Genomic DNA, 25,603 nt, shown 5'->3' on the forward strand with positions numbered 1-25,603 from the left:
TACGGATTAGGTAAGATGCATGTGATTTCCAACTGTAAAATATAACTTTCATGATTCTGTGACAAACAAATTGCAGTAGGAGTTGTTCCATTGTTGTTGGTGTTGCCCTGCCCAGAGCTCCAGTGCCCAGGAGACCTAAATGGGACCTTGGCCCATCCATAGACTGGCTTAGAAATAAGGGCTATACAACTGGATTATATTCTGAAATATGAACTCATGGATAAGAGGAGGATAAATTAGCCAGTTGATGGTATGAGAACAGAGGCAGAGAAGAGACATGGTGAAAAAGAAATGAGTAGCTTATCCTTAGAGGTTCCTAGGTTCCTAATAGCTTTCATTTAACCATATAAACATTCTACCTTTTAATTAAGGTGGTCTCCGAGTTTCTCTTTCATGCAAGCATGAGTCTAACTAGCATGTGGGTATTCTCAAGATTCCATACTTAGATGACTTCTTATTTTCAATTAGGAGTGATAAAAATCTGCTTTGGGATTAATGAAACTCTCAAATCTTAGCAGCTTAAAACAAGCCAGGGTTTCTTCCCCCTCACTTCATGTCCACCACAAGGTGGCTGTGACTATCTGCATTACCTTCCTCCAAGACCATGACACTCTGGAACACTGTGGATTGCTATGGCAAAGAGGAAAGGGGTTCTGGAAGCTCTTGCATCAGCAATTAAATGATATGCTCACAATTCACTGGCAGAACATGTCATGTAGCTCAAAGCAGCTGCAAGGACAGGATGTGCAACACCATGTACCTAAAAAAGAACAGGAAATATTTGGCACACCTACTCCCATTCACTCAACCATAACCACTGTTTTAACTGCTATTTCCATACCAACTTCAAATTTTTTTTAGGAGAATTTCCATTTTAACTCCAAATCCATATTCTCAAGTGTCTACTAGAGTATCACATTTGGATGGTATTCACAGGCATCTCAATCTCATTTAACAAGATGGAGTGCTTCATTTTTCCCTACAAACTTCCCAAATTTTGTCTTGGTCAGCATCCCATTATCTATATGCTACCTCAAATAATCCTTGACTCCTTCTTCCTTTCTTCCAACACCCAGTCATCAAATCCACAGCTGGCTCCTCTGTAACTTATCCCCATCCTACCAACTGCCGGACTTTTACTCCATTTAAGCCCCTCATAGATTCTTGTCCAGGAAATACTGTGAGCCAGCCTTCTGTCTTATTTTCCTGCCTTCCTTTCTTCTCCTATAAACTGCAATCATGTATGCATTCAGCAAATAGTTAAGACTCCTTAATTCTTCTGAGATAAGTAGTGGGTCCATTTAAGGAAATCAAAATCTAAACAGGGTGACAGTGATGTAAACAATTACAACACAATGGGGTCAATGTGATAACAGCTATGTAGAGGGCAGCCTGGGAAAGAAAAAGAAACACCAAATTTGGTGTGAAGGTGATGAGAAGGTGGTGTGGGGTGCTTCTAAAGAGGAAATGAAACTTCAGCAAAATGCTCAGGGGGTCCCAGGAGCTGCTCCTCCATGTGAACCACAGGAGCTGGGAAAGATGTTGAAGGAACACGCCAGTGCCTGACACCTCGGAGGGTTTCTACCTGACCTAGCTGAGCCAGGGTGGGATGCAAGGGGAGCAGCATGAAGGAATAAGCAGGAACCTGATGAGCAAGGACCCAAAGTATCCCAGCCAGTTATTTGACAGGCAGCTGAGGGGAAGGTCACCAAGTTGAGAAAAGCTCAAAGGAAGAGCAGGTCTATGGGGACTAACAGTTTTAACGACCGATACCATCACATAGCTGAACACTGATGCCACCATAATGCCAACCGCATTATTTTACTTGACCTTCACAACACACTTAGGAGGTAAGGTCGTACTATTATTTTTACTTCCCAAGTTAAAAAGAAACATTGAGATTCAGGGATTCCTGAGCTGATCAGAGACACCAAACCTGTTTTGCACCACAGCCCAAGTTGCCAAGCTATGCTGATTTTTAAATGCCTACAGGAATTCCACCTGGCTAGGTCCACAGGCAGCAGCGTGACAAGTAGGGGACAGAGACTTGGGCGGGTCATCAGCTTATGGAGACGGGGGCAGGGGGATGAAAGCTGTGCGTTTGAGTGAAATGGCTTAGGGAACTCTAAAAAAAGAAGAAAGAAAGGAGACCTAGGGACAAAAAGAGGAACAGAAATCAGGGAAAGTGCTTGAGAAGGCGCCATCCGACAGCGGGAACTTTAAGAAACATCTTTCCTTCGATCTTGTTCACATGCCCCTAGTCCAGTGCCCTGTAAGGGACCTCCGGGCTTCCGGGAGCTCTCCGTCAAGGCTTTTCTACTTAACCTCTCCACTGGGAGACTTCACCACCGGGGAGGCACATCCGCAGCTTAGGCAGGAGGAAGGGCAGTCACAAATCTCTCGCGGAACAGACCAAGCCCTCTTCCTCCCTTCAAGGCACCAGGGCAGCTGAAGACGTGAGCGCCCTTCGGGTCAGAGGTGACTGCGGACAAGGCAGTAAGCACCGGTGCTGAGCCACACACCTCACACACCGGGGGCTCCGGGTCCCGCAGAGGAGCGCGCGCTGACACGCAGGCACGCGAGCGCCCGTGGGGCCGGGCCGGGAGTGCGCCGAGACCCAGACCCCCAACCCCGGCCCCAGCTCGACGCTGTACCGCACGCCAGCCCGGTCCCGGGTCGGCTCCCGCATCTCCACAGCCTGCCCCTCCGCGACCCCGAGCCTCGGTCTCCAACGCGGAAGCCCGCGCCCACCTCAGTCCGGCGCGGCGGTACGTCAGGGGGCGGGGCCAGGACGCAGCCAGGGCCCGCCCCGAGCGCCGCGGCCCCGCCCCCGCCCCGCGGGCCGAAAAGGGGCGTGCTGGGCCCGTGCGGGCTGCGGAGTTTCCTCGGCCGACCTCCGCCCCGCCGCCGCCGACTTCTCGCCCTTCTCCGGGCCGCCCAGCACCCCCTGTGCAGACGCACGGAGGACAGGCCGGCCTGCAAGGCGCCATGAAGAGCCGCCGCCTAGCGGGCGCCGCGGCGGAGGGGTTGGCCGGCTGAGGGCCCGCGCCGGGCCGAGGCATGCGGAGCCCCGGCGGCAGCCTGCAGCAGGCGCTCCCCCGGCTCGCGCAGCACCCCGGCCTCCAGGGCCGGGCCGAGCTGTCGGTTCTGCGGCCGCTGCCGCGGGCGGCGGGCGGGGACGAGCCGAGCGAGCGCCTCCCCCGCGGGGGCGGGACGAGCGCGGCGGCGGCGGCAGCGGCGGCGGCGGCCGCGGCCTCGGGCGCCCTGCTCGGCGCCTATCTGGAGCGCCAGGGTCCGCCCGCGGCCTCGGAGTTGCCGGCGCCGGGCGGGGCCTTGGCGGGCGGCCCCGGCAGCGGCGGCGGCGGCGTGGTGGTCGGCGTGGCGGAGGTGAGAAGCTGGCGCTGCTGCTGCCTCGGCAGCACCTGTTGGTGCCGGAGCCTCGTGCTGGTCTGCGTGCTGGCCGCCCTGTGCTTCGCTTCTCTGGCCCTGGTCCGCCGCTACCTGCAGCACCTCCTGCTCTGGGTGGAGAGCCTCGACTCGCTGCTGGGGGTCCTGCTCTTCGTCGTGGGCTTCATCGTGGTCTCGTTCCCCTGCGGCTGGGGCTACATCGTGCTCAACGTAGCCGCCGGCTACCTCTACGGCTTCGTGCTGGGCATGGGTCTGATGGTGGTGGGCGTCCTCATCGGCACCTTCATCGCCCATGTGGTCTGCAAGCGGCTGCTCACCGCCTGGGTGGCCGCCAGGATCCAGAGCAGCGAGAAGCTGAGCGCCGTTATCCGCGTCGTGGAGGGAGGAAGCGGCCTCAAAGTGGTGGCGCTGGCCAGGCTGACCCCCATACCCTTTGGGCTTCAGAATGCGGTGTTTTCGGTGAGTGGAGTCCCGCCGGCCTGGGAGGGCGCGCCGTCGGATGGATGGCCGCAGAGAGGTGACAGTGACACTGGGAATTACAGTTCGTTTCTGTCCTAAGCCCGAGAATTAACGCCGTTCCCACAGAGCAGATCGAGGGCAGGGCGGGCACAGTTGTTCCGGGAGAGGAAAAGAACTGTTGTATTCCTTTCAGGACCCGAGTTTGATTTCAGAGGGAATATGCCCAGTTCGAACATTTGCCGTCTCGCCCCTGTGGCAGGCAGCCTTGGCCGCCGCTGAGGAGGGAGGCTTCCCGTGCCTGGCTTGGTTTGGCCCCGCATAAATGCGTCCGGAATTTTTGGCTCAAGTTTTTTGAGTGGCCTGGGGCTATGAGGAAAACATTTTGAGTACGCAGTGCAGTGGGGGGGGGGGGGGTAGCCGTGCACTCCGGCTTTTGCTTTCCTATATTTCTGAGGTAATTTGTTTTACCACAGCGCTGCAGTTTGAAATCGGAGTAGTTAAAGCACAGAGACACTTTTTCTCAGCGAGCAAATATTTTTTTCTTTCCTGAGTTTCTGTCCCTGTGTTCTGCCTGTTGTGCTTGGGTCTCTCGTGTGCATCCCTGTGTAGCTGATTTAGGATGGAAACACTGCTGGTGAGGAGACCATGCTGTTGGAAGGCAGGCATCTCATCTCCACAAACTTCGTGACTTCGAAGCAGGCTACTAACTCTGTGGCTTCACTTCCTCTTTTCTAAAGTGAAGGATTTATGCTAATTTACTGAGTTCCTTAAATTCAGTGAGTCTAAACTATGGATAGTTCAGATTCGCAGGAGCCCGATCCTTTCCGTCAGACTTAAAACTGTGTTTTGAAATTTCTTGTGCCTTTTCTTTTTCTTTTTTCTTTTTTTTTTTTTTTTGACAGAGTGGACAGTGAGAGAGAGAGACAGAGACAAAGGTCTTCCTTTGCCTTTGGTTCACCCTCCAATGGCCGCCGCACAGTGCTGATCCGAAGCCAGGAGCCAGGTGCTTCTCCTGGTCTCCCTTGCGGGTGCAGGACCCAAGCACTTGGGCCATCCTCCACTGCACTCCCGGGCCACATCAGAGAGCTGGCCTGGAAGAGGGGTAACCGGGACAGAATCTGGTGCCCCGACTGGGACTAGAACCCAGTGTGCTGGCGCCGCAAGGCGGAGGATTAGCCTATTGAGCCGTGGCGCTGGCCTCTTGTGCCTTTTCTTATCCCCCTACTATGTGTCCTGGGCTTCTTCATATCTTGTTTATCATGGTTAACAGCAGTCCTGCAGAACTGATTAGGCACATCTTAGGACTGTTGTCTCCTAGTGAGGGGCACAGGGCCCTTGCTCTGGAATCACACTGTTTGCTTAGAATCTGGTGACCTTGGTCAAGTTGTTTATCCTCTGCTTCAGGCTCTTGACTTGCAAAGTGTGGGAAGGCCCAGGGTTTTCCAGAAGATTCCCTAAAAAGAAGATATGCAACAGAACCTGACTTAACACTCATGCACACTTTGGCTTTTGTCGTCTTCTGTTGTCATATCACCCAAGGTCACTGAGGAAGTAAATAAATGATGGAGTCAAACTTTGACCTGTGTGCTGATGCTAGTGTTTTAACATAGGGACCTCTTCTTCTTGGACCAGTAGGGCCCCGGGGCGTCCTGGGTATAGAGTAAGGAGAGTAAAAGTAGGCTTTTCTTTTGGTAATGTCTTTTTTTTTTTTTTTCTTCACATTGAATATGTAATAAGTTGTACTTTGCACTTGGAAATAATTTAAAGTTGAAACTCAGCCTGGCAAGGGGCAACTATCGATCTGGCATTATGGAGTCAAGAGGAAAGCCGGAAAAAAAGGCATCTTTGTCCCCATTTTACTGAGAAGGAAATGGAGGTTCAACTGTTAGAAACTTGTTCATGGCCGGCGCCGTGGCTTAACAGGCTAATCCTCCGCCTTGCGGCGCCGGCACACCGGGTTCTAGTCCCGGCTGGGGCGCCGGATTCTATCCCGGTTGCCCCTCTTCCAGGCCGGCTCTCTGCTGTGGCCCGGGAGGGCGGTGGAGGATGGCCCAGGTCCTTGGGCCCTGCACCCGCATGGGAGACCAGGAGAGGCGCCTGGCTCCTGGCTTCGAATCAGCGAGCTGTGCTGGCCGCAGCGGCCATTGGAGGGTGAACCAATGGCAAAAAGGAAGACCTTTCTCTCTGTCTCTCTCTCTCACTATCTACTCTGCCTGTCAAAAATAAATAAATAAAGATACGTTTAAAAAAAAAAAAAAAAAAAAAGAAACTTGTTCATGGCCGGTGCCGCGGCTCACTTGACTAATCCTCTGCCTGCAGCGTCGGCACCCCTGGTTCTAGTCCCGGTTGGGGCACCGGATCCTGTTCCGGTTGCTCCTCTTCCAGTCCAGCTCTCTGCTGTGGCCCTGGAAGGCAGTGGAGGATGGCCCAAGTGCTTGGGCCCTGCACCCGCATGGTAGACCAGGAGGAAGCACCTGGCTCCTGCCATCGGATCACGCAGCGTGCGGGCCATAGCGGCTATTTGGGGGGTGAACCAACAGAAGGAAGACCTTTCTCTCTGTCTCTCTGTCGAAACTCTACCTGTCAAAAAAAAAAAAAAAAAAAGAAAAGAAAAAAGAAATTTGTTCATTCAGTCACTCACTTACAACATGGCAAAGCTGAGGTTTGAACACAGAATCAGCTGATAGGGTGCTTCTCACTGTAAAATTCTTTCTTGGGGCCAGCGCTGTGGTACAGAGGGTTAAAGCTCCAGCCTGCAGCACTGGCATCCTATATGCTGCTTTGAGTCCTGGCTGCTCCTCTTCTGATCTAGCCTCCCTGCTAATGTGCTTGGGAAAGCAGTGGAAGATGGCCCAAGTGCTTGGGCCCCTGCACCCACATTCGAGAACCAGAAGAAGCTCCTGGCTCCTGGCTTTGGATTAGCTCAGCTCTGGCCACTGTGGCCATTTGAGGAGTGAAACAGCAGATGGAAGATCTCTCTTTTTTGTCTCTACTTCTCTATGTAACTCCGTTTTTCAAGTAGATAAAATAAGTCTTTTTAAAAAAATTCTTTCCCTAAGAATTTGGAAGTCAGAGCTACAGAGAGAGAGAGGGAAAGACAGAGAAAGAACTCGTCCATCTGCTGGTTCATGCCCCAGATGGCCACAGCAGCCGGGGCTGAGATGGGCAGGAGCCAGGAGCTTCATCAGGGTCTCCTATATGGGTTCAGGGGCTCAAGCACTTGGGCCATTTTCCTTTTCCCAGGCCATTAGCAGGGAGCTAGATAGGAAGTGAAGCAATTGGGACACCAACTGATGCCCACATGGAATGCCAGCATTGCAGGAAGCGGCTTTGGCCACTTCACCACAACACTGGCCCCCAGATTCTTACTGTTAGCCATAAGCAAGGTGAGGTGTAAAGCTGCTGGATGTGGTCAGTGGTGTCTCGTTCGTCCTGTTACTCCGAACTGTGTTCTTGTAGAAGTAGCCCTTAGAACCACAGCAGTGTACTGAGTTCACCCGGGCCAGGTAAGAGAGAAGGAAGCGTGGTGTAGGCTGATGTCTCACCCCCTGTCCCTCATCGCCTCTGGCTGCCCACAACGCCTCCTCTCCTGGCGTATTTCTCTAGTTGTCCGCTTCCCTCCCTACTTTGAAATTATCCCATAGTTCTTTGTTCAGTTCCAGTTGAAACTCATTTTCTCGGTGCCTACAATTAAAGTTGTCTGAGCTGACCCCAGGAAGTTGTTAGGTACAGGGGTCGTGAGAGGCACGGGCTGTGGACAGTCCTTGATTAGTCTGTGCTTTGTAATCTTTGCCAGATTTCCTCATCTGTAAAATGGAGCTGTTGGAGTCAAATAAGCTAATGCGGTGAAAGCGCCTGGCACATAGTCAGATGTTGCTAGATGTTGTTATTCATGGTGATGGTGTTTATATTTTAGAAGCTGGGCCTGCTTGTAAAGGGTAAATTTATGCTTCCTGTCTATTCTTAACCATTGTTCTTTGCTTCTCCTGGTGTACTAGAAGGGAATCACCAGTAAGCTGATCCTCCACTTTCAAAAATTCTCAAAATAGAAAATATGTACAGAACACTTTATAGTATTAGTTCTTAAGCCGTAGAAATAGTTTCTCAAGTACATGTTTAAACTCTTCCCTATTTCAAAAATGCACCTATTGTTTCTGAAGGAAAACAAGTAAGGCCTTTTTGTTTTTGTTTTTAAAACTGAGCTTATAGTTTTATATTTTTATGGTTTTGTTTGAGGGGGAAGAGAGAGAAACTCCTGTCTACAGATTCACTCCCCAAAGGTGCAACAGCCAGGTCTGGGCTGGGCTGCAGCTGGGAGCCAGGTATGGTCCAGGTCTCCTACATGGATGGCAGGGTCCCAAGTATCTGAGCCATCACCTGCTGCCTCCCAGAGTGTGCTTTAGCAAGAACCGGGATTGGGGAACAAAGCCTGGACTTGAATCCCGGGCACTCTGATGTGAGTGCAAATGTCCTAACTGCAAGGCCAAACGCCTGCCCCAAAGTTTTTTATTTGTAATGTAATCTTGTATCTTCAAGTCTTGCTGCCCAATAAGATGAATCTCTAAAGCTGTAGTTTGTGTGTGTTTCTAAGTGTAGCTCCTAGCTGGATACATACCTCAGGTGACCATTATTTCTTTCTTCGCAGATTAGGAGCAATAACAACCCCCAATCTCAGTAGATTAAAAATCAAAGCATTATTCTGCATGACACAGGTCCAGCTCAAACTTGTTTATTTTTCCCCTCTGGGATCCAAGCCATCAAAGCTACCATCTTACACTCGGTTATTGTGACGTGAATTATACCCTGGCTTTTCGTTTCCACGTGTCAGTAATCTTTTTACTGGCCTGAACAAATTATAAGGCCACACTAACTTCAAAGGGCTGGGGGGTGTGCCGGGAAGGAGAGAGAACTGGGGCATTTGGTAGCAGTCTGAATGCCTCTGGCACTTGCCTGCCTCTTCCTTGTGCCTGTGTCTAATCATCGGCTGAGTCCTGTGGGTGCCACTGCCTACACAATTCCGGAGTCTCAGCCTCCCACCCAGTCTCCCTGACGCTAGGCCTAGGCTTTCCTGTCTCTCTTTTGTTCAGAAAGATCTTTCTGAAATGCAGGTATGATCTTGGTTGATGTTCACCTTCATGAAATCCTCCAAGGAATTTTCTTCTCCTTCAGGGTGAATTCCAAACCCTCCTCGACTTAACCTCTGTGGCCTCTCTGTGGTGGTTCCACAATTAATTTCTGTGCACTCTTTGATGTGTTCATTCCTAGAACCCTCAGCACTCTAAGAGGTAGGCATGGTATTTCGGATTTAAACACAGAAAATAAAATTCTGTCTGTGAATCTCTTTTGTATCAATTACCAGGTAAAGAAGGTATGGATCAATAAGAAAGCAATGTTGACACAGGTGTAGAAGGAACTTGAGCCCTAAAAGAGGAAACCTTTCTAGAGGAAGTGGAGAATGGAAAAGTGGAAAATGGAAAAAGCACAACATCCCGTTCTGTATTTAGTAAACATTAGGAAGTGTCCTTGTAAGGCCCACTCTATATGACTCCCCTTGTAGAGAGCTGCAGTTTAAAGTTAGCTCCTGTAGTGTTACCTTTGATCTAAAGATATGACGTAATTACTGGTTGTTCTGGGAAACAGAATTCATACTTAGGCTTGCAACTGCTAAAGGGGTCAGGAGATACAAAAAGCCCATCTCTGTCTCTTGTCACGAGGGCCAAAGAGTATAGGGTAGTCTCCTTCTCTTAAACAAATCTACATGAGAAATTTTGTTTTCAGTCATCCTTAAATCTTTTTTTTTTTTTTAAAGATTTATTTATTTGAAAGAGTTACACAGGGAGAGAAGGAGAGGCAGCGAGAGAAGTCTTCCATCCACTGGTTCACTCCCCAGTTGGCTGCAACAGCCCGAGCTGCACCAATCTGAAGCCAGGAACCAGGAGCCAGGAGCTTCTTCCAGGTCTCCCAAGGACTGGGACCATGGACTTGGGCCATGTTCTACTACCTTCCCAGGCCACAGCAGAGAGCTGGATTAGAAGTGGAGCAGCTGGGACTCGAACCAGCACCCATATGGGATGCCAGCACTGTAGGCGGCAGCTTTACCCACTCTAAGCCACAGCGCTGGCCCCATCCTTAAATCTTAAAAAGCATAGTATGACTGACCTTCTTATTCATAAGTTGTATGCCACTTTACAATTTGCAGAGCAAATTTGCATATATTATCTCCCTTAATTACCACAGCAGTATTTGAGTAGAGATTAGTGCCCAAGTGGCAGTTAGGGAGTGGATGGCTATCATAAACCTAAAGTCAGACCTGATTATAACCTAGACTGTGTCAACCTGAGGTAGTTATCGTTAATCTTTTTTGAATTTTTATTTATATATATTTGAAAGGCAGAGAGACACAGACAGATAAGTAGATTTTCCATTTGTTGGTTCATTTTCGAAATGCCTGCAACAGCTGGGGCTGTGCCAAGCCAAAGCCAGGAGCCAGAAACTCAAGTAAGATCTCTAATATGGGTGGCAGGAACACAAGTACTTGAACTATCACCTGCTGCATCCTGGAGTGTGCATCAACAGGAAGTGGAGCTGGGACTCAACCCAGGCACTATGATATGAGATCCAGGCGTCCCAAGCAGCATCTTAAACACTGCACCAAACGCCCACCCTTAATCTTATGAGTCATACATCCTGTTATGAAATGTGATAAATAATGCCTGCTGCATTGAAATACATAATTGGTTTATTGTTTACTATTTCTTCTGTCCTCTGCATTCCAAAATGACACTGAAGCACGATGGTTTTTTTTAATTTAACAGAATCTTTATTGTTCTTAGTAAGTACCAGACACTGTTCTGTCATGCACTCATTGCTTATTTAATGCTTATATCAACTTTAATCCTCATCTGCTAGCTGAGATAGTTAACACACAAAGCAGTGAAGTAACTTGCCCAAAGCACACAGTAAATAGTTAGAGTCATTAACTTACCCCAGGTACAGTGTTGGTCCAATAAGGTCTGGATTTCTCAGACTCCACCCGGTTCCAGTTGCATAAAACTTGTCCAAAAGGGCCTTGCCTGCCAAAGAGCAGTATGGCAGACTTCCCCCCAATCAGGCTCTGTGCGGGGTTTGAGACAGCTGAGTTACCTGTGACCCCAGGCTGTGAAAGCAAGAGTCAGCAAGCTACAGCCTGATTTTCTGTGGCACACTTTTAGGTGACTGGGAAAAATATCAGAAGAGTAATATTACATGCACCTGAGAACTATGTGAAAGTTGGGGCTGGCGCTGTGGTGTAGTGTATAAAGCTGCCACCTGCAGTGCAGGCATCCCATATGGGTGCTGGTTCAAGTCCCAGCTGCTCCACTTCCTATCCAGCTCTCTGCTATGGCCTGGGAAAGCAGTAGAAGATGGTCCAAGTCCTTGGGCCCCTGCACTCATGTGGGAGACCTGGAAGAAGCTCCTGGCTTCAGATGGGCACAGCTCCAGCCATTGTGGCCAGTTGGGGAGTAAACCAGTGGATGGAAGACTTCTTTCTGTCTCTCTCTCTCTCTCTCCCCACTCCACCCCCTGTATAACTCTGACTTTCAAGTAAATAAATAAATCTTTAAAAAAACAAAGACTTAAATGAAAGTTTAATTTTAGCATCCGTATATGTTATGGAAGTACAGCATTACTTGTTTGTAGGTGTGCTTTCTGTGGCCCCTCTCAAAGTGGGATGGCAAAGTTGAATAGTTGGGTTAGCTCTTTCCACCTGCAAAGCCTAGAATACTTACCACCTGGCACATTTTAGAAAACCTGTCTACTTGTGCTTAAGAATCACTGCAACAAAACAGCCACCAAGCCTGAGCCCCAGCCAAGGTAGCAGCCCTTTAGCTCTCACATAAATCTTACCTTTTTCACAAAATAATAGTAACAGAAGCAATCTATGGATGAAGTAGAAAGTAAAAGTAGAAGACAGCAGACTTAAAAGTGCAAGGACTTACCCGTCATCTCGACTCACTGTTGCCAAGCTGTCAGTTACTTTGGCTATCTGTAGGAGCTTACAGTAGCCTAGAAATACCAACAGCAAAATTTGCTGTTTGTTTTTGTGAGAGGTAGGGAGCTGTGAAACTGGTACTGACTGAAGTAACAACAGCTAAGGATATCACAATCGGAAGTGGATAGAACTGTTTTTTTTTTAAATGTTGCATGTAGATACCAAAAATAAGTTACTTTTAGTGATGTAGTTCACAATTGAGCTGAAACTTACAATTAAATCAAAGTTTCTGGCAAGTGACTCTCAGGCCACAAATAAAGCCTTAGCCCGTGGACTCCTGAGGGACTTCTGGTTCCATCCCAGTTCCTGTGTGGCCATGAAGTGAAGTCACTTATGGTTCTGGCCTTTGGTTTTCATATTTGTTAAACGAGAATTTAGACAAGGTCTCAGGGTTTTCTTTTGAAAAGGCAAGTATTCTGAGTGACAATTTCAATCAACATTACCTTTTAAAAAGAAAATATATACAATTATATATATATATATATATATATATGTAGAGAGAAAAAGAGAAAGTGTGTTTAGTGATGGTATGCTTTGTAAAAAATATTTTTCTTATTTTCTTAAAATCTTTTTCTGTACTATAACTACAGCCATAGATTCAGAGAAATACAGTGGGTCATAATTCTTATCATGATGATTTCTTTTTTACTGTTCAAGTATACTAATTCATTGCCAGTGGTATTTCAGGCAGAAGAGAAAGGAGCTTGGAGTGTGATCCTGGGGCATGAGATAGGATGACCAAGTTGGCTAATGCTGTGGTATTTCCACACCTATCCTTAGACCTCACAAACAACGATCATTTCCTTGAAATGGTTTTCTCCTCCTTGTGCCTTCTGAGTTATCACCTCAGCTTTTACAGTTTTATGTGTTATCAATAAGCTTATGATGAACAAATTTTTAGCCTATTATAGCAGTGTACAAGGATACCTTAAAAAGTCTGTGGAAAAATCGAATTAAAACATGACTTTATTTTGGTTCAAAAGTATTTTGAGATCCATACATAGTTTTCTTTTTTTAAGAAAAAGATTTATTTATTTACTTGAAAAGCAGAGTTATAGAGAGGCAGAGATAGAGAGAGAGATGTCTTCCATCCACTGGTTCACTCTCCAAATGGCTGCAACGACCAGAGCTGGACCAATCCGAAGCCAGGAGCCAGGCACTTCTTCTGGGTCTCCCACATGGGTGCAGGGACCCAAGGACTTGGCCATCTTCTACTGCTTTCCCAGGCCATAGCAGAGCTGGATCAGAGGTGGAGCAGCTGGGACTCGAACCAGCACCCATATGGGATGCTGGCACTGCAGGTGGCAGCTTTACCCACTGTGCCACAGTGCCGGCGCCTATGCATAGTTTTCTAGAGTATACATCTTCTGTGAACTTTCTGTAGACCCCTTGTTCATGCTGTATATCTTAATATTCCTTCCTAGGTGAAAAATGAAAGTTATTTAAAGCAGAGGTCCCATTAAAATTTACTTTAATATATGTTTTCAAAATAAGTGTTCAGTATTAAAACTTTGAGATGTATAGCAAGTACAAAGAAGAAAGCATTCATTAATGTATTTATTTTTCTAATATTTTTATTTCTTGGTGCATATGTTTCTTATATAACATTATGAGTTAATGATCATTGTGATCTTCTACTTGTAATGCAGTGAACGTTTTGTCATTATAAATGCTGCAACCTGACCTTTAGTGATCACACAATTAGCTATGGTTTTCTGTATTTTTGTATCTATTTTACTGCTACTCAGAGCTAGATCCTATATATAGAAAGTGTTTAATGTTTTGTTCAGTAAGTAAAAAGAAAAAAAAGTATAGTTTATTAAACTATGTAAAGAAGAGCTTTTCAGCTTGTGTTCTGGAGATCATACAAGTGTGAGATTAAATGTCCATTTTTCCCCTCCTTGGGGGATGATTTAATTACGTGTGAGAGAGGGAGGGCGGGAGAGAAGGAAGGAGCGAAAGGGGAGAGAGAACCAGATTCTGAGACGTTGTCCCTGTCTCTCACATAAATGAAATAAATGTGCAAAAAATGATTTAGTATCACTGAACTGGTGAAGGTGTTTCTATACTTGAAGGTGGCTTTTGAGCCATAGATTATAAACTATTTCTGTCACTGGAAGCCTCTTTGCCTTGATGCTGCCCCCTCCATGGGTTGGAGTGGGGTCTCAGAGTGCTTGCCTTGCAAGTCTTGTGCCAGTATCCCAGCATTGCTGCCTAACAAGAACGTCTTGACGTTAGGTTTCCCTGGATGTTAGTGGAAATGTCATTAGTATTCCTTCGACAAATAACTAGTAGGTGCCTACTGTGTGCCCACTGCCATTCTGTAGGCTGAAGCTGTGGCAATGGGTAAAGCAAAGCCTGTCCCTCAGAGTGCCTGCAGTCCGGTGGAGAAATAGCATTGTAGGTATATCATGGTGTCAGTCTTGCTCATAATTTCCACGCATAACATTTTTGTGTGTGGATCCGGAAGGGATTCAGTGAAGAGCACGACAAATCAGTCTCTCCCCTCACAGAAGTTACAGTCTGGGCAAGCAGGGAGGAGCACACAGCTGTGAAGCCTTCGGTTGTCCTCCAGCGTGAAGCGGATACTGTGAGAGCACTGGAAAGCAGTTCTCATGGGGGAGGTTTTCTGCAGGGGTTGATGGCTGAGCCAAGTAGTGACAGGCAGTTACCTGAGTAAAAGCAGTGGGAGCAAAGTTGTGAGTGGCCTTGCCAGAAGGAGCAGCGTACAGAGGCCCAGAAGGAAAAGAGAGCCAGCAGTGTTCTGGGAACCAAGGGACATCTGATGTGGCTGGAACATAGTGTGATGTGAAGCAGGAGATGGCCAGAGACCTGGTGTCCTGAAGCACTTTGTGCACCGTAGGACCTGACCCTTGTTCTGCTGGCTGTGGGTGAGAGTTGAAACAGGATTAGGATTGTGTTTTCAAAAGCCCTCTGTAGGATTTAGTGTTAAGTGGTGAGTGGGGGTAGTCTGGGTGTCAAGGCTGGAGAGGATGAGACTGAACAAGAAGAGGACCGCAGGTTAGAGAAGAGTCCTTAGACATTCACAGGGTGCGTTGCACAAGGCAGAGTAGATCATTGGGTATGGGCAGCAAGGGAGAAGCTGTGCAGCTGACTTTGAGGTCTCCAGCTCAGGCAGCTGAGGAAGGGAACACAGAGAGAGACAAAGATGGGAATTTAATGTTTTCCCTTAAACCAGTTTTAAAATTTTTGTCTTTCTGAGAGTGAAAGCTAGTTGTCTTTTCTGATCTCTCTATTCCCTTTTGTCAGTTTTTCTGAAATATTAGTTTGGGGATAGCTACAATAAAATCCATAATTTATCAACAAATAATAATTATATGAAAAGCTCAATCTCTTGCCATTTTGATATCTTTGGACTGCCCTTTCTTCAGAAAACATTATAAGGATTCATGATTGTTTCCTGTGTAATATTATTACACATACTTCTTTAAAAGATTTATTTATTTTCTTGAAAGGCAGAATGATGAAGAGAGGGAGAGAGGGAGGGAGAGAGAGAGAGATATCTTCCATCTACTAGCTTACTCCCCAAATGCCTGTTACAGGCATTTGTCTGTTACAGCAGACCCTGAACCAAGCTGAAACCAGGAGCCAGAACTCCATCTGAGTCTCTCATGTGGGTAACAGGAACCTATTGACTTGGGCTGTCATCTGCTGCCTTCAAGGCACATTGGCAGGAAGCTGGATTGGAAGCAGAAATGGGACTCGGCCCCAGGCATGTGCTGCTGTGGGATGCTGGCGTCCCAAGCCGCGGCTTAATCCACTGCACCACAGGACCTACCCAGTTATTAAATATATTTTAATTAGAATTAGTACAATACTTGATAGTAACTTTGTCAGTAAACAGCATTCCAGATAAACCAAGAAACACACCTGTGCAGAAAGGTATAAGAATAATTTGCTGAAGCTTAAAATAGTTTAAGAGTCATGGAAAAATTAAAGCACTTTGAGTACAGATTGCCTTTAAATTCTTCATTACGTCTATATGAATATTTTCTGTGTAAAACATTAAATGGAAACAGTAACAACAGTAAGCTGTTGTATGAGCATCTGCCAGCTTAGAAAGTGGAGGAGCCAGGGCAGGGTTGCCCTGGGGCTGTGCCGATGCTGTGGCTGAGCGGATAGCAGGCCCCAGTTGCACCAAGCACACAGGTGATGGATGACTCTAAGGGTGGAGGTGGTCTCCAGAAATGATGTGTCCAGAGGTGAACCTGTTCTTCCTCTACACAGTGAAGGCTTTGCTTGTCTTTTTTCCCCAGGTGGGTGCTTTGTTCTCAAGATCTATTTGGCATAATGTTTTTTTGTTTGTTTGTTTGACAGGCAGAGTTAGAGAGAGAGACAGAGAGAAAGATCTTCCTTTTCCGTTGGTTCACCCCCCAAATGGCCGCTACAACCGGCCGCGCCGCGCTGATCCAAAGCCAGGAGCCAGGTACTTCCTCCTGGTCTACCATGCGGGTGCAGGGCCCAAGCACTTGGGCCATCCTCCACTGCCTTCCTGGGCCACAGCAGAGAGCTGAACTGGAAGAGGAGCAACCGGGACAGAATTCGGCGCCTCAACCGGGACTAGAACCCGGGGTGCTGGCGCCGCAGGCGGAGGATTAGCCAAGTGAGCCGTGGCGCTGGCCTGGCATAATGTTTTACACTAACCTCTGCTGAGCCCAGATAAGTGAATGGAGCCTCCGAGTAAATCACAGTACCTCTGGGAATAAGAGTGTATATAATTTTGTAATGCTTCTTGGGTTTAACAGCATGGGAGGATGGCAGTGAAGTGGGCATGTGCTCCCCTAAACTCCTGGTGTACTGTATTCCTTTTTATCTCTGGTTGCAGAGACAAAAGCAGCAGGATAATACTCATGTCCTAGGTTGAAGTTTCTTGTTTCTTTGGATTTGGAAGACAGTTTCTGAGCCAAGATCCTGAAGTACTATAGGCAGGAATTCCAGGGGGACCACTCTAAGCTCATTATACGTTCTTTCTGGAACATAGAAAACCATGGCAGATTTTTTTTTTTTAAATTAGGTAGATGAGGGCTTATTGGGGAGAGAAGATTGGATGGGTCTCTGTGGAAAGAAGTATTCTAAATTAAATATTTTTCTTGCTTGTCTTTGCCCACCTTTACCTTTGTGTCTTTGCCCGTAGTTAGCACTTACTGTCCAATTTAAACACCTCTTTTTTCACAGAGTTGCTCTTTGGCCTCACTCCTGCAAAGACTGGAGCTAGGGGAAGATTCTGGGTAGGAATTCAATTTACAGGAAATACGTGTGTTAAAATAATTTGGAATCTTTTTTGATCTTTAATAAAGTTATTAATAGTTTAAAAATGGAGTATATGTATGCATATATGTTACTGTATTGCTCCATTGGTTAAATCACTGAACATTCCAGCAATAGTATTTACAGTGGTTAGCTGAAATTAGTTTTTGTAGTTTCTTTATATGCAACTTTCAGAAAGGATATATGTGTGTATAATAACAATTACTTTTCCCCCCAGGATGAGGTTTGGTCATGAAGCATTTGATAAAACTTTGATTTATGCAATGGACAATGATCTTTTTAAGGTTAATTAATTTATTTGAAAGAGTTAACAGAGGGACATAATTCTAGCCACTGGTTTACCCCCTAGATGGCCTCAACAACCAGGGCTGAGCCAAGAGCCAGGAGCTTCATCCAGTCTCCCATGTGGGTGGCAGGGCCCCAGGCACTTGGAACATCTTGCACTGTTTTCCCAGGCCATTAGCAGGGAGCTGGATAGGAAGTAGAGCAGCCAGTACATGAACTGGTACCCATATGGGATGCTAGGGTTGCAAGTGGCAGCTTTATCTGCAATGCGAGCCCCAGTGATCTTGTTAAAGAATTGAGTGTCAGAGTAGTTTGAAGCTTATGAAATCTCTCTATAAAATTCCCATTTGGATATTAGTGATGTTATCCATGAATATCTACTATGTGTTCCAAGTAGAGAAACTTCATTACATTTAAAGGCTGTGGACTGAGGCTTTGCATACCAATATTTTGAAACTTAAATGTTTGTTTATTTTTAAATTAGTTTGTTTATTTGAGAGGCAGAGAGACAGGGCTCCCATCCACAAGTTTACTCCCCAAAAATCTGCAACAGCTGGGGCTGTGCCAAACAAAACTAGGAGTTGGTAGCTCAAACCAGCTCTCCCACATGAGTGTCAGGGGCCCAACTACATAAGCTGTCACCTGCTGCCTCCAAGGGTATGCAATAGCAGAAAGCTGGAACAAGGAGAGGAGCTGGAATTCAATCCCAGAAACTCTTAGTAAGGGACACGAGTGCCCCAACTGTTGTCTTAACCGCTAGGCCAGATGCCTGCCCCTAAATGTCTTTTAAAGGCAACTTCCATAGTGTATATAATGTTTTGTTATTAACTACAAGTATTTACTCAAACATTTGACATGTTTGTTCTGAAGAGAGCTGTCTGCTTCTGTGAGTGCTATAAACTGATATATGAACCTCCCTTGAGTTTAGCTCCATTCACATCGTTCCTCAACTGGACTCACCAGCGCTTTTCCGCTGTTCCTTTATCATCCAAGGTCCCTCACTAGTATCACCTCAGCTTTTCCTGTCTTTGTTGTCCAGGATTCCCTTGTATATGCCTGTAATCAAAGCAAAACGCACTGCCAACCTCATTCATACCTCTTGTACTTTGCCTGCCACATCATTCTCGTTCATTCTCTTCCTAGAACACCTGCCTTCCTCCTCGCACCCGTCTTTGCCGCTCTTTGCCCATAGTTAGCACGTACTGTCCAATCTAAACACCTCTTTTTTCACAGAGTTGCTCTTTGGCCTCACTCCTGCAACTGACATTAATCCCTCTGTACTCTAATGCTCTGCAAACATCTTCCCTGGCAAAGCTCCCTCTTCATGTTTCTAGGACAGGAGTTGGTGTGTACTCGTCAATATGTAAATCCTTAAAGGATGGCCATCGTTTCTCCCTCTTTCAGGCACCTGTTAGAGCATCTTGCATGGACAGTTGCCGAGTCAGTGGTTGATAGGGTAAATTTTTTTTTTTTTTTGCACGTGAACGTTTTATTGGATTAAAACAAAACATGCTGAAAGTTTTCAAGACACATAAAAATAGTGACATTAGTAAACCTCAGAGAGTAAATCTTTTTTTTTTTTTCATATGCTGATTAATCTTTCTTTTTCTTTTTTTTTTTTTTTTAACTTTTATTTAATGAATATAAATTTCCAGTGTACAGCTTATGGATTACAATGGCTTCCCCCCCCCAATAACTTCCCTCCCACCCACAACCCTCCCCCCTCCCGCTCCCTCTCCCCTTCCATTTGCATCAAGATTCATTTTCAATTCTCTCTATATACAGAAGATCAATTTAGTATAAAGATTTCAACAGTTTGCACCCACATAGAAACACAAAGTGAAACATACTGTTTGAGTACTAGTTATAGCATTAAATCACAATGTACAGCACATTAAGGACAGAGATCCCACATGAGGAGCAAGTGCACAGTGGCTCCTGTTGTTGACCCAACAAATTGACACTCTAGTTTATGGCGCCAGTAACCACCCTAGGCTGTCGTCATGAGTTGCCAAGGCTATGGAAGCCTTCCAAGTTCACTGACTCTGATCATATTTAGACAAGGTCATAAAAGACAGAGTGAGGATAGTAACCAATGATCCTAAGAGTGGCATTTACCAGGTTTGAACAATTATACAGCATTAAGTGGGGAAGAGGACCATCAGTACACACAGGTTGGGAGTAGAGCCATTGGTGGTAGAGTAGAGGTTATGATTACAAAGGAATGAGGCCCAAGTGCACTAGACAGGGCCTAGAACAAAGGACAGAGCCTAGACACAAAGGACAGGGCCTAGAACAAAGGACAGATTAGAGGAGCTAAGAAAGGTGCTGTCTAAGCTACAATTAAGTTTTCTGATTGAGAGGCAAATAGAACCTGATAGAAGGGGCTTGATAATAATCTGGTGGGCTTTAGGCCTTGTAAATTCAGAGGCCCAGACCTATCTATCTCTTCACATGGGGTATATCCTAAGGGAGGTGTGAACCTCCTAGGGGAAGGCACTCTGTTGACTTTCATTACTTGGCTGGGCTGGGAGGAGAGCTGGCCAGGTAAAGGCAGGGGGCATCTCTAACAAGAAATTTACAGTTCTGCCTGCAATGTTGCTGACCCTACTTGGCCATACCCTCAGCTGCAGTGGTCACTTTGGAAGTTGGGCTGAGTGAAGGGCTTTTCAGCTTAGAGCCAATAAGATCTGTGGCTCTGACCTGGGCATCCTTCGACTCCAGGGCAGGTCCATTTCCAGTGATCCAACTCTTGGCAGAGCTGCCAGGGCTCTTCACAAGCTGACTTCTGCTGAAGCCCAGGCTTACCACATTGAAAGCCACTGCAGTGGACTGGCCTGTTGGGTCTCCTTGAGGGCAGATCACTGTACAGATCAGCCATTAATAGGCCTGCCACCCATTGCTTCTGATGCCGAGCTTTCTTTTCCTCCTGGTTTGTGTTAAAGCAGACCAGAGGATGCAAGTCAAGGGAGTGCCCGTTTCCCATCTCTAATCTTCGGTGGCCTGAACTACAAGTCTATAGTCACAGGCATGTTCTGTAGTAGTTTTTCTAAGGTAGACAATGCCCATGAGGAAAATTATATTCTCACTTTAAAACTTTCTTTCCCTTTGGTCTGAAAGGGAGGTTTTTTCTACTTACTGTATACTTCGCTGATGGCGAAGTGAATCTAGCTATGAGATTATTATTTGAGTTCTTATTTTGGCTATGCTATTGCAGAAAAATGTTAGCCATCTCTTTTATAAGGTCTAAAGATTAAATTGTGCATCCTACAGATTCCTTCATAATAGAATTAGTTTCCTACCTTGAAGAGAATAGAGAAATGAAAGAACAAGTTGGGCTTAGAATAGAGAAATGAGGGAGCAAGTCCTAGATCGCTTGCTGACAATAGCAATATCACATGAATACTTAGCAAACCGTTTCAACCATTAGATAACAACTTAAGAAAACATTTACCAGAAGGTCCAATGCCTTCTATAAATTTTAAGAATCATGTATTTGAAAACACCTCTTAAATATCTAACATGGTGTAGTTTGTTTAGCCAGTAAACTTAAGCACAACCATCTAAAATGTTTTTAGTTTCTTTCTACCAACAAGTCTAAAACATATGATACACAGATTCAGGTCCCACAAATTAAAATGTATCTTTGATTGATTTTAGCAGCTTAAATTTATGGACAATCTTATCTATAAGCCATTTAAAATAAAACTCTTAATAAAATTTCCCCATGTGGACATACAATATGTACACACATATAATATAGCATAATAGACCAATATATCAATTTTAATAATAGCTTTTAAAATCTTTAACTCTTTTTGTAGATTGCCAATTGATTTGAATTGCTTTTTCTTTTTAGTAACCTCAGTTAACCATACTTTCTCTCAGTTGGTACTGTTAATACATTATTGGCCTCATCTGTTTACAGAGCCATCCCAAAGTACTGAATACAATAAAAGTGGCTGGAAAAAGTCCATAGGAACCTATAGGAGGACAGCTAAACACAGAACCAACAACGCTTTAGTTTTATGAGCAGCAGATATTCAAATTTTTGAAAAAAGCACATATTTAAATAACCCATAGCTCTTAATAAAAATTCAGCTGTTTTTGAACAATTAGAATTTAACAGACATCAAGAGAACATAATAGATTACTTTAACACATTGCTTTAACAGAGCATCAGAGTTTAATTCTATGTCAAAGAGAAATTGAGCTTCCTGTGATCTTTTGCTGTGAGGTTTCCTTCCTTTACCTTCTTTCATATTGGTGACCATGTTTCTGTGTTTCTGTGTGTAAGACATCTTTAAGCATCTTTTGCAGGGCAGGATGAGTGGCAACAAATTCTTTCAGTTTCTGTTTGCTGTGAAAAGTCTTAATTTCACCTTCATTCACAAATGAGAGCTTTGCAGGATATAGTATTCTGGGCTGGCAGTTTTTCTCTCTTAGTACCTGGGCTATGTCTCGCCATTCCCTTCTAGCTTGTAGGGTTTCTGATGAGAAGTCTGCTGTGAGTCTAATTGGAGATCCTCTAAGAGTGATCCGACGTTTCTCTCTTGCACCTTTTAGGATCTTTTCTTTATGTTTCACTGTGGTGAGTTTGATTACAACATGTCGTGGTGAGGATCTCTTTTGGTCATGTTTATTAGGGGTTCTATAAGCTTCCTGTACTAAGATGCCTCTGTCCTTCTCCAAACCTGGGAAATTTTCTGCTAGTATCTCACTGAAAATGCCTTCTAATCCTTTCTCCCTCTCCATGCCTTCAGGAACTCCTAGAACCCGAATGTTGGGTTTTTTAATAGTATCCTGTAAATTCCTGACAATATTTTTTAGATTTCTAATTTCTTCTTCTTTTCTTTGGTTTGCCTGTTTCCTTTCCTGTTCTCTGTCTTCTAAGTCTGATATTCTCTCTTCTGCTTCGCCCATTCTGTTTTTAAGGCTCTCTAATGTGTTTGTCATTTGATCTATTGAACTCTTCATTTCATTATGATTTCTAGTCACTATCAGAGTTTCTTGTTCCACTAGTTGTTTCATTTCATTTTGATTCCTCCTTAATATTTCACTTTCACGAGAGAGATTTTCTATCTTGTCCATGAAGGATTTCTGTAGTTCAAGAATTTGTTTTTGAGAACTTCTTAATGTTCTTATCAATTTTTTGAGATCCGCTTCTTGCATTTCTTCGATCTCATCATCTTCATAATCTTGAATTGGGGTGTCTTTTTCATTTGGGGGCGTCATAGTTTCTTCCTTGTTCTTGTTAGCTTGGTTTTTGCGTTTGTTGTTTGGCATGTTGGAGATATTTGGTTTCTTCACTGTGGTGTTTTTTCTTGTTACACTATGGCTCTATATTAAGTGGACTGTCTGCTTTCAGTGGAGCCTTAGAGGCTTGAGATGAGTGTGGACTGAGAGCTGTGTTTGGTTCCTCAGGGTTGAGGGTGTGTCAAGGATGACACTCCCAGGTTAGGTGTGGTAAATCTCTCTTTCTTTTTTTGATTTAAAAGGGAAGTAATTCCGCACAGCTGAACATAATTGGAGGTAGTTAGCAGGCAAATGATATACCCACAGGAGCCAGAGATCGGAAGCTCTTTCCCAAGGACCACACAGGGAATCTCTGCTGCCCTCAGTGTGGGCTCCAATTCTCCTGCAGTCTCCCACTGGGTTGCCAAGTTAGATGCTAATCTCCTGTTATTTCACCCCTCCCCACAGAGTCAGGTTTTTCTGCTAGGCTCAGGGCTGGTGCAGACCTGAGGTCGCCCTGCTTATGACGTATGTCCAAAATGGCGCCTGCTCTGTCTTGCTCGCCTGTGAGAGGTGAGCGGAGAGAGAGAAACTTGTGTCCGTATCAGTCACTATTTTTATTTTTTATTTTCTCTCTCTTCTAGTTAGCCTGGTGAACTTTTCCCCATGGAGTTTCAAGCCTCGTTCCCTCTAGCCTCCTCTTTCCGCTTGCCCGCTGGTATCTCGGGCTATGGAGGTTCGGCTCACCTCGCGTTCCAGCGCTGGTGTGTTGAGTCTGCCGCTGGTGTCCCGAACTTGGGCTCCCACGCTCTCCACGCAGGTCCACTGTGAATCACTAGTTCCGGAAGAGTTTCCTCTGCTGTTTCATCCCCTACTCTTCCTTGAGCCTGCAGTATCTCCACTTATATTAAACTTTCTCTCCCCCCGGACTAAGTGTGCTTCCTGCCTATTCCGCCATCTTGCCCCCGATAGGGTAAATTTTTAACAACCGGTCACTGCAGTATTTCCAGACTGACAGTGGCACATCCCCAGTTCATTATCTGTGAAAAGAGTTGTATGTGGCTTTATTGAAATTATGGTTTATACAATGCTTAGATTAGTTTCTAGTAATAGTACCTATAGGCCAGCGCCGTGGCTCAATAGGCTAATCCTCCACCTGTGGCGCCGGCACACCGGGTTCTAGTCCCGGTCGGGGCACTGGATTCTGTCCCGGTTGCTCCTCTTCCAGTTCAGCTCTCTGCTGTGGCCCGGGAGTGCAGTGGAGGATGGCCCAAGTGCTTGGGCCCTGCACCCGCATGGGAGACTGGGAGAGGCACCTGGCTCCTGGCTTCCGATCAGCACGGTGCGTTGGCCGCAGCACGTGGCAGCCATTGGAGGGTGAACCAACAGTAAAGGAAGACCTTTCTTTCTGTCTCTCACTGTCTACTCTGCCTGTCAAAAAAAAAAAAAAAAGTCCCTATAGTAGTACCTGTAGCTGATTACCACACTCTAACTCTATTTTGAAGATTAATAACTGGTTTAATGAAGTGGCCATTAGCTTTTTTACATATCAGTAATACAGAGATGAACACATGAAGAAGTTATTTTCAAAATTAATAGCTGTGATAACAATAATAACATGAAATGATCAGAAATAATAACAAATGTGTGGTAAGTGTGAACAAAACTACCAAACTTTAGTAAGAGTATAAAATGATTTTGACTGATTTTGAGTAATTATAGAAACACTTCTAGATAAGAATACTGAATATTGTTGAGACTTCAGCACTATCTAGATGAATTCATAAATTGAACTTAGTCCTAATATAGAATTTGCTGGGTTTTTTTTTTTTTGACTGATGAAATGATCTATAGGAAGAGGGAAGAATGAGATTCTGTCATCACCTTTAATCTAAATAATTTCCAGAAGGAATAAGTGGTAAATATTAAAAAAAAAGTCATCACAAAAAATAGGTAAAAACTGACTATGGGATCTGAAAAGAATCAAAAGCCAAAGGCAGTAGGAAAATAGTAACAATATTAGATTATGGGGACCGGCGCCATGGCTCACTTGGTTATTCCTTCTGGCGCCGGCATCCCATGTGGGTGCTGGGTTCTAGTCCTGGTTGCTCCTCTTCCAGTCTAGCTCTCTGCTGTGGCCCAGGACTGCAGTGGAGGATGGCCCAAGTGCTTGGGCCCCTGCACCCACATGGTAGACCAGGAGGAAGCACCTGGCTCCTGGCTTTGGATCGGCGCAGCGCGCCGGCCGTGGTGGCCATTTGGGGAGTGAACCAACGGAAGGAAGATCTTTGTCTCTCTCACTGCCTAACTCTGCCTGTCAAAAAAAAAAAAAAAAAAAAAAAAGTGAAAGATGCTTTAGGGAGAATGCATGCCACAGTTAATGGAAGGTTATCCTTGATCTATAAGGAGCTCTTTAGTTAAGAGTGTGTGCATTTGGCATAGCAGTTGATATACCACTTGGGATGCCCAGGTCTCATATTGGAGAACCTGGGTTTGAGTCCTAACTCTGCTCTGATTCCAGCTTCCTGCTAATGCACACTCAGAGTTGAAGCAAGCGATGGCTCAAGTATTTGGGTCCCTGCCACCCACATGGGAGACTCAGACTGGGTTCCTGCCTCTTGGCTTTGGTCTGGCCAACCCTTGACTGTTGTTGGCATTTGGGAGTAAACCAGCAAATTGGAAATATCTTTCTCTGTCTCTTAAAAATAAATTTAAAAATTTTTTAAATGAGAAAAAACATTCCAGTGAGAAAGGACAAATGTGAAAAAATAAAAGCATAAAATAAATGAAAATAGAAAAATATATGTAGAAAACCAGTGTCAGTATAAATTAAAATAGTGCAAATTAATAATGAAACCGCATTTTATCCTATCAAACTAAAAAAGTTTGAAGTTT

The 25,603-nt window shown here is 45.4% G+C and overlaps 1 protein-coding gene across 2 annotated transcripts in view; it reads left to right on the top strand.

The window, feature by feature from the left end:
- Positions 1-3,060: 3,060 nt before the first annotated feature.
- The window catches only part of TMEM64 (transmembrane protein 64), a 32,633-nt gene continuing 10,090 nt past the window's right edge, over positions 3,061-25,603 (top strand). For both annotated transcript variants that reach the window (XM_062188275.1, XM_062188276.1), the window contains exon 1: positions 3,061-3,867. In XM_062188275.1, the coding sequence (XP_062044259.1) occupies positions 3,061-3,867 (807 nt within the window). The remainder of the gene's footprint in view (positions 3,868-25,603) is intronic.

This window comes from Lepus europaeus, chromosome 4 (genome assembly GCF_033115175.1).
Source record: "Lepus europaeus isolate LE1 chromosome 4, mLepTim1.pri, whole genome shotgun sequence".
NCBI classification, from domain to species: domain Eukaryota; kingdom Metazoa; phylum Chordata; class Mammalia; order Lagomorpha; family Leporidae; genus Lepus; species Lepus europaeus.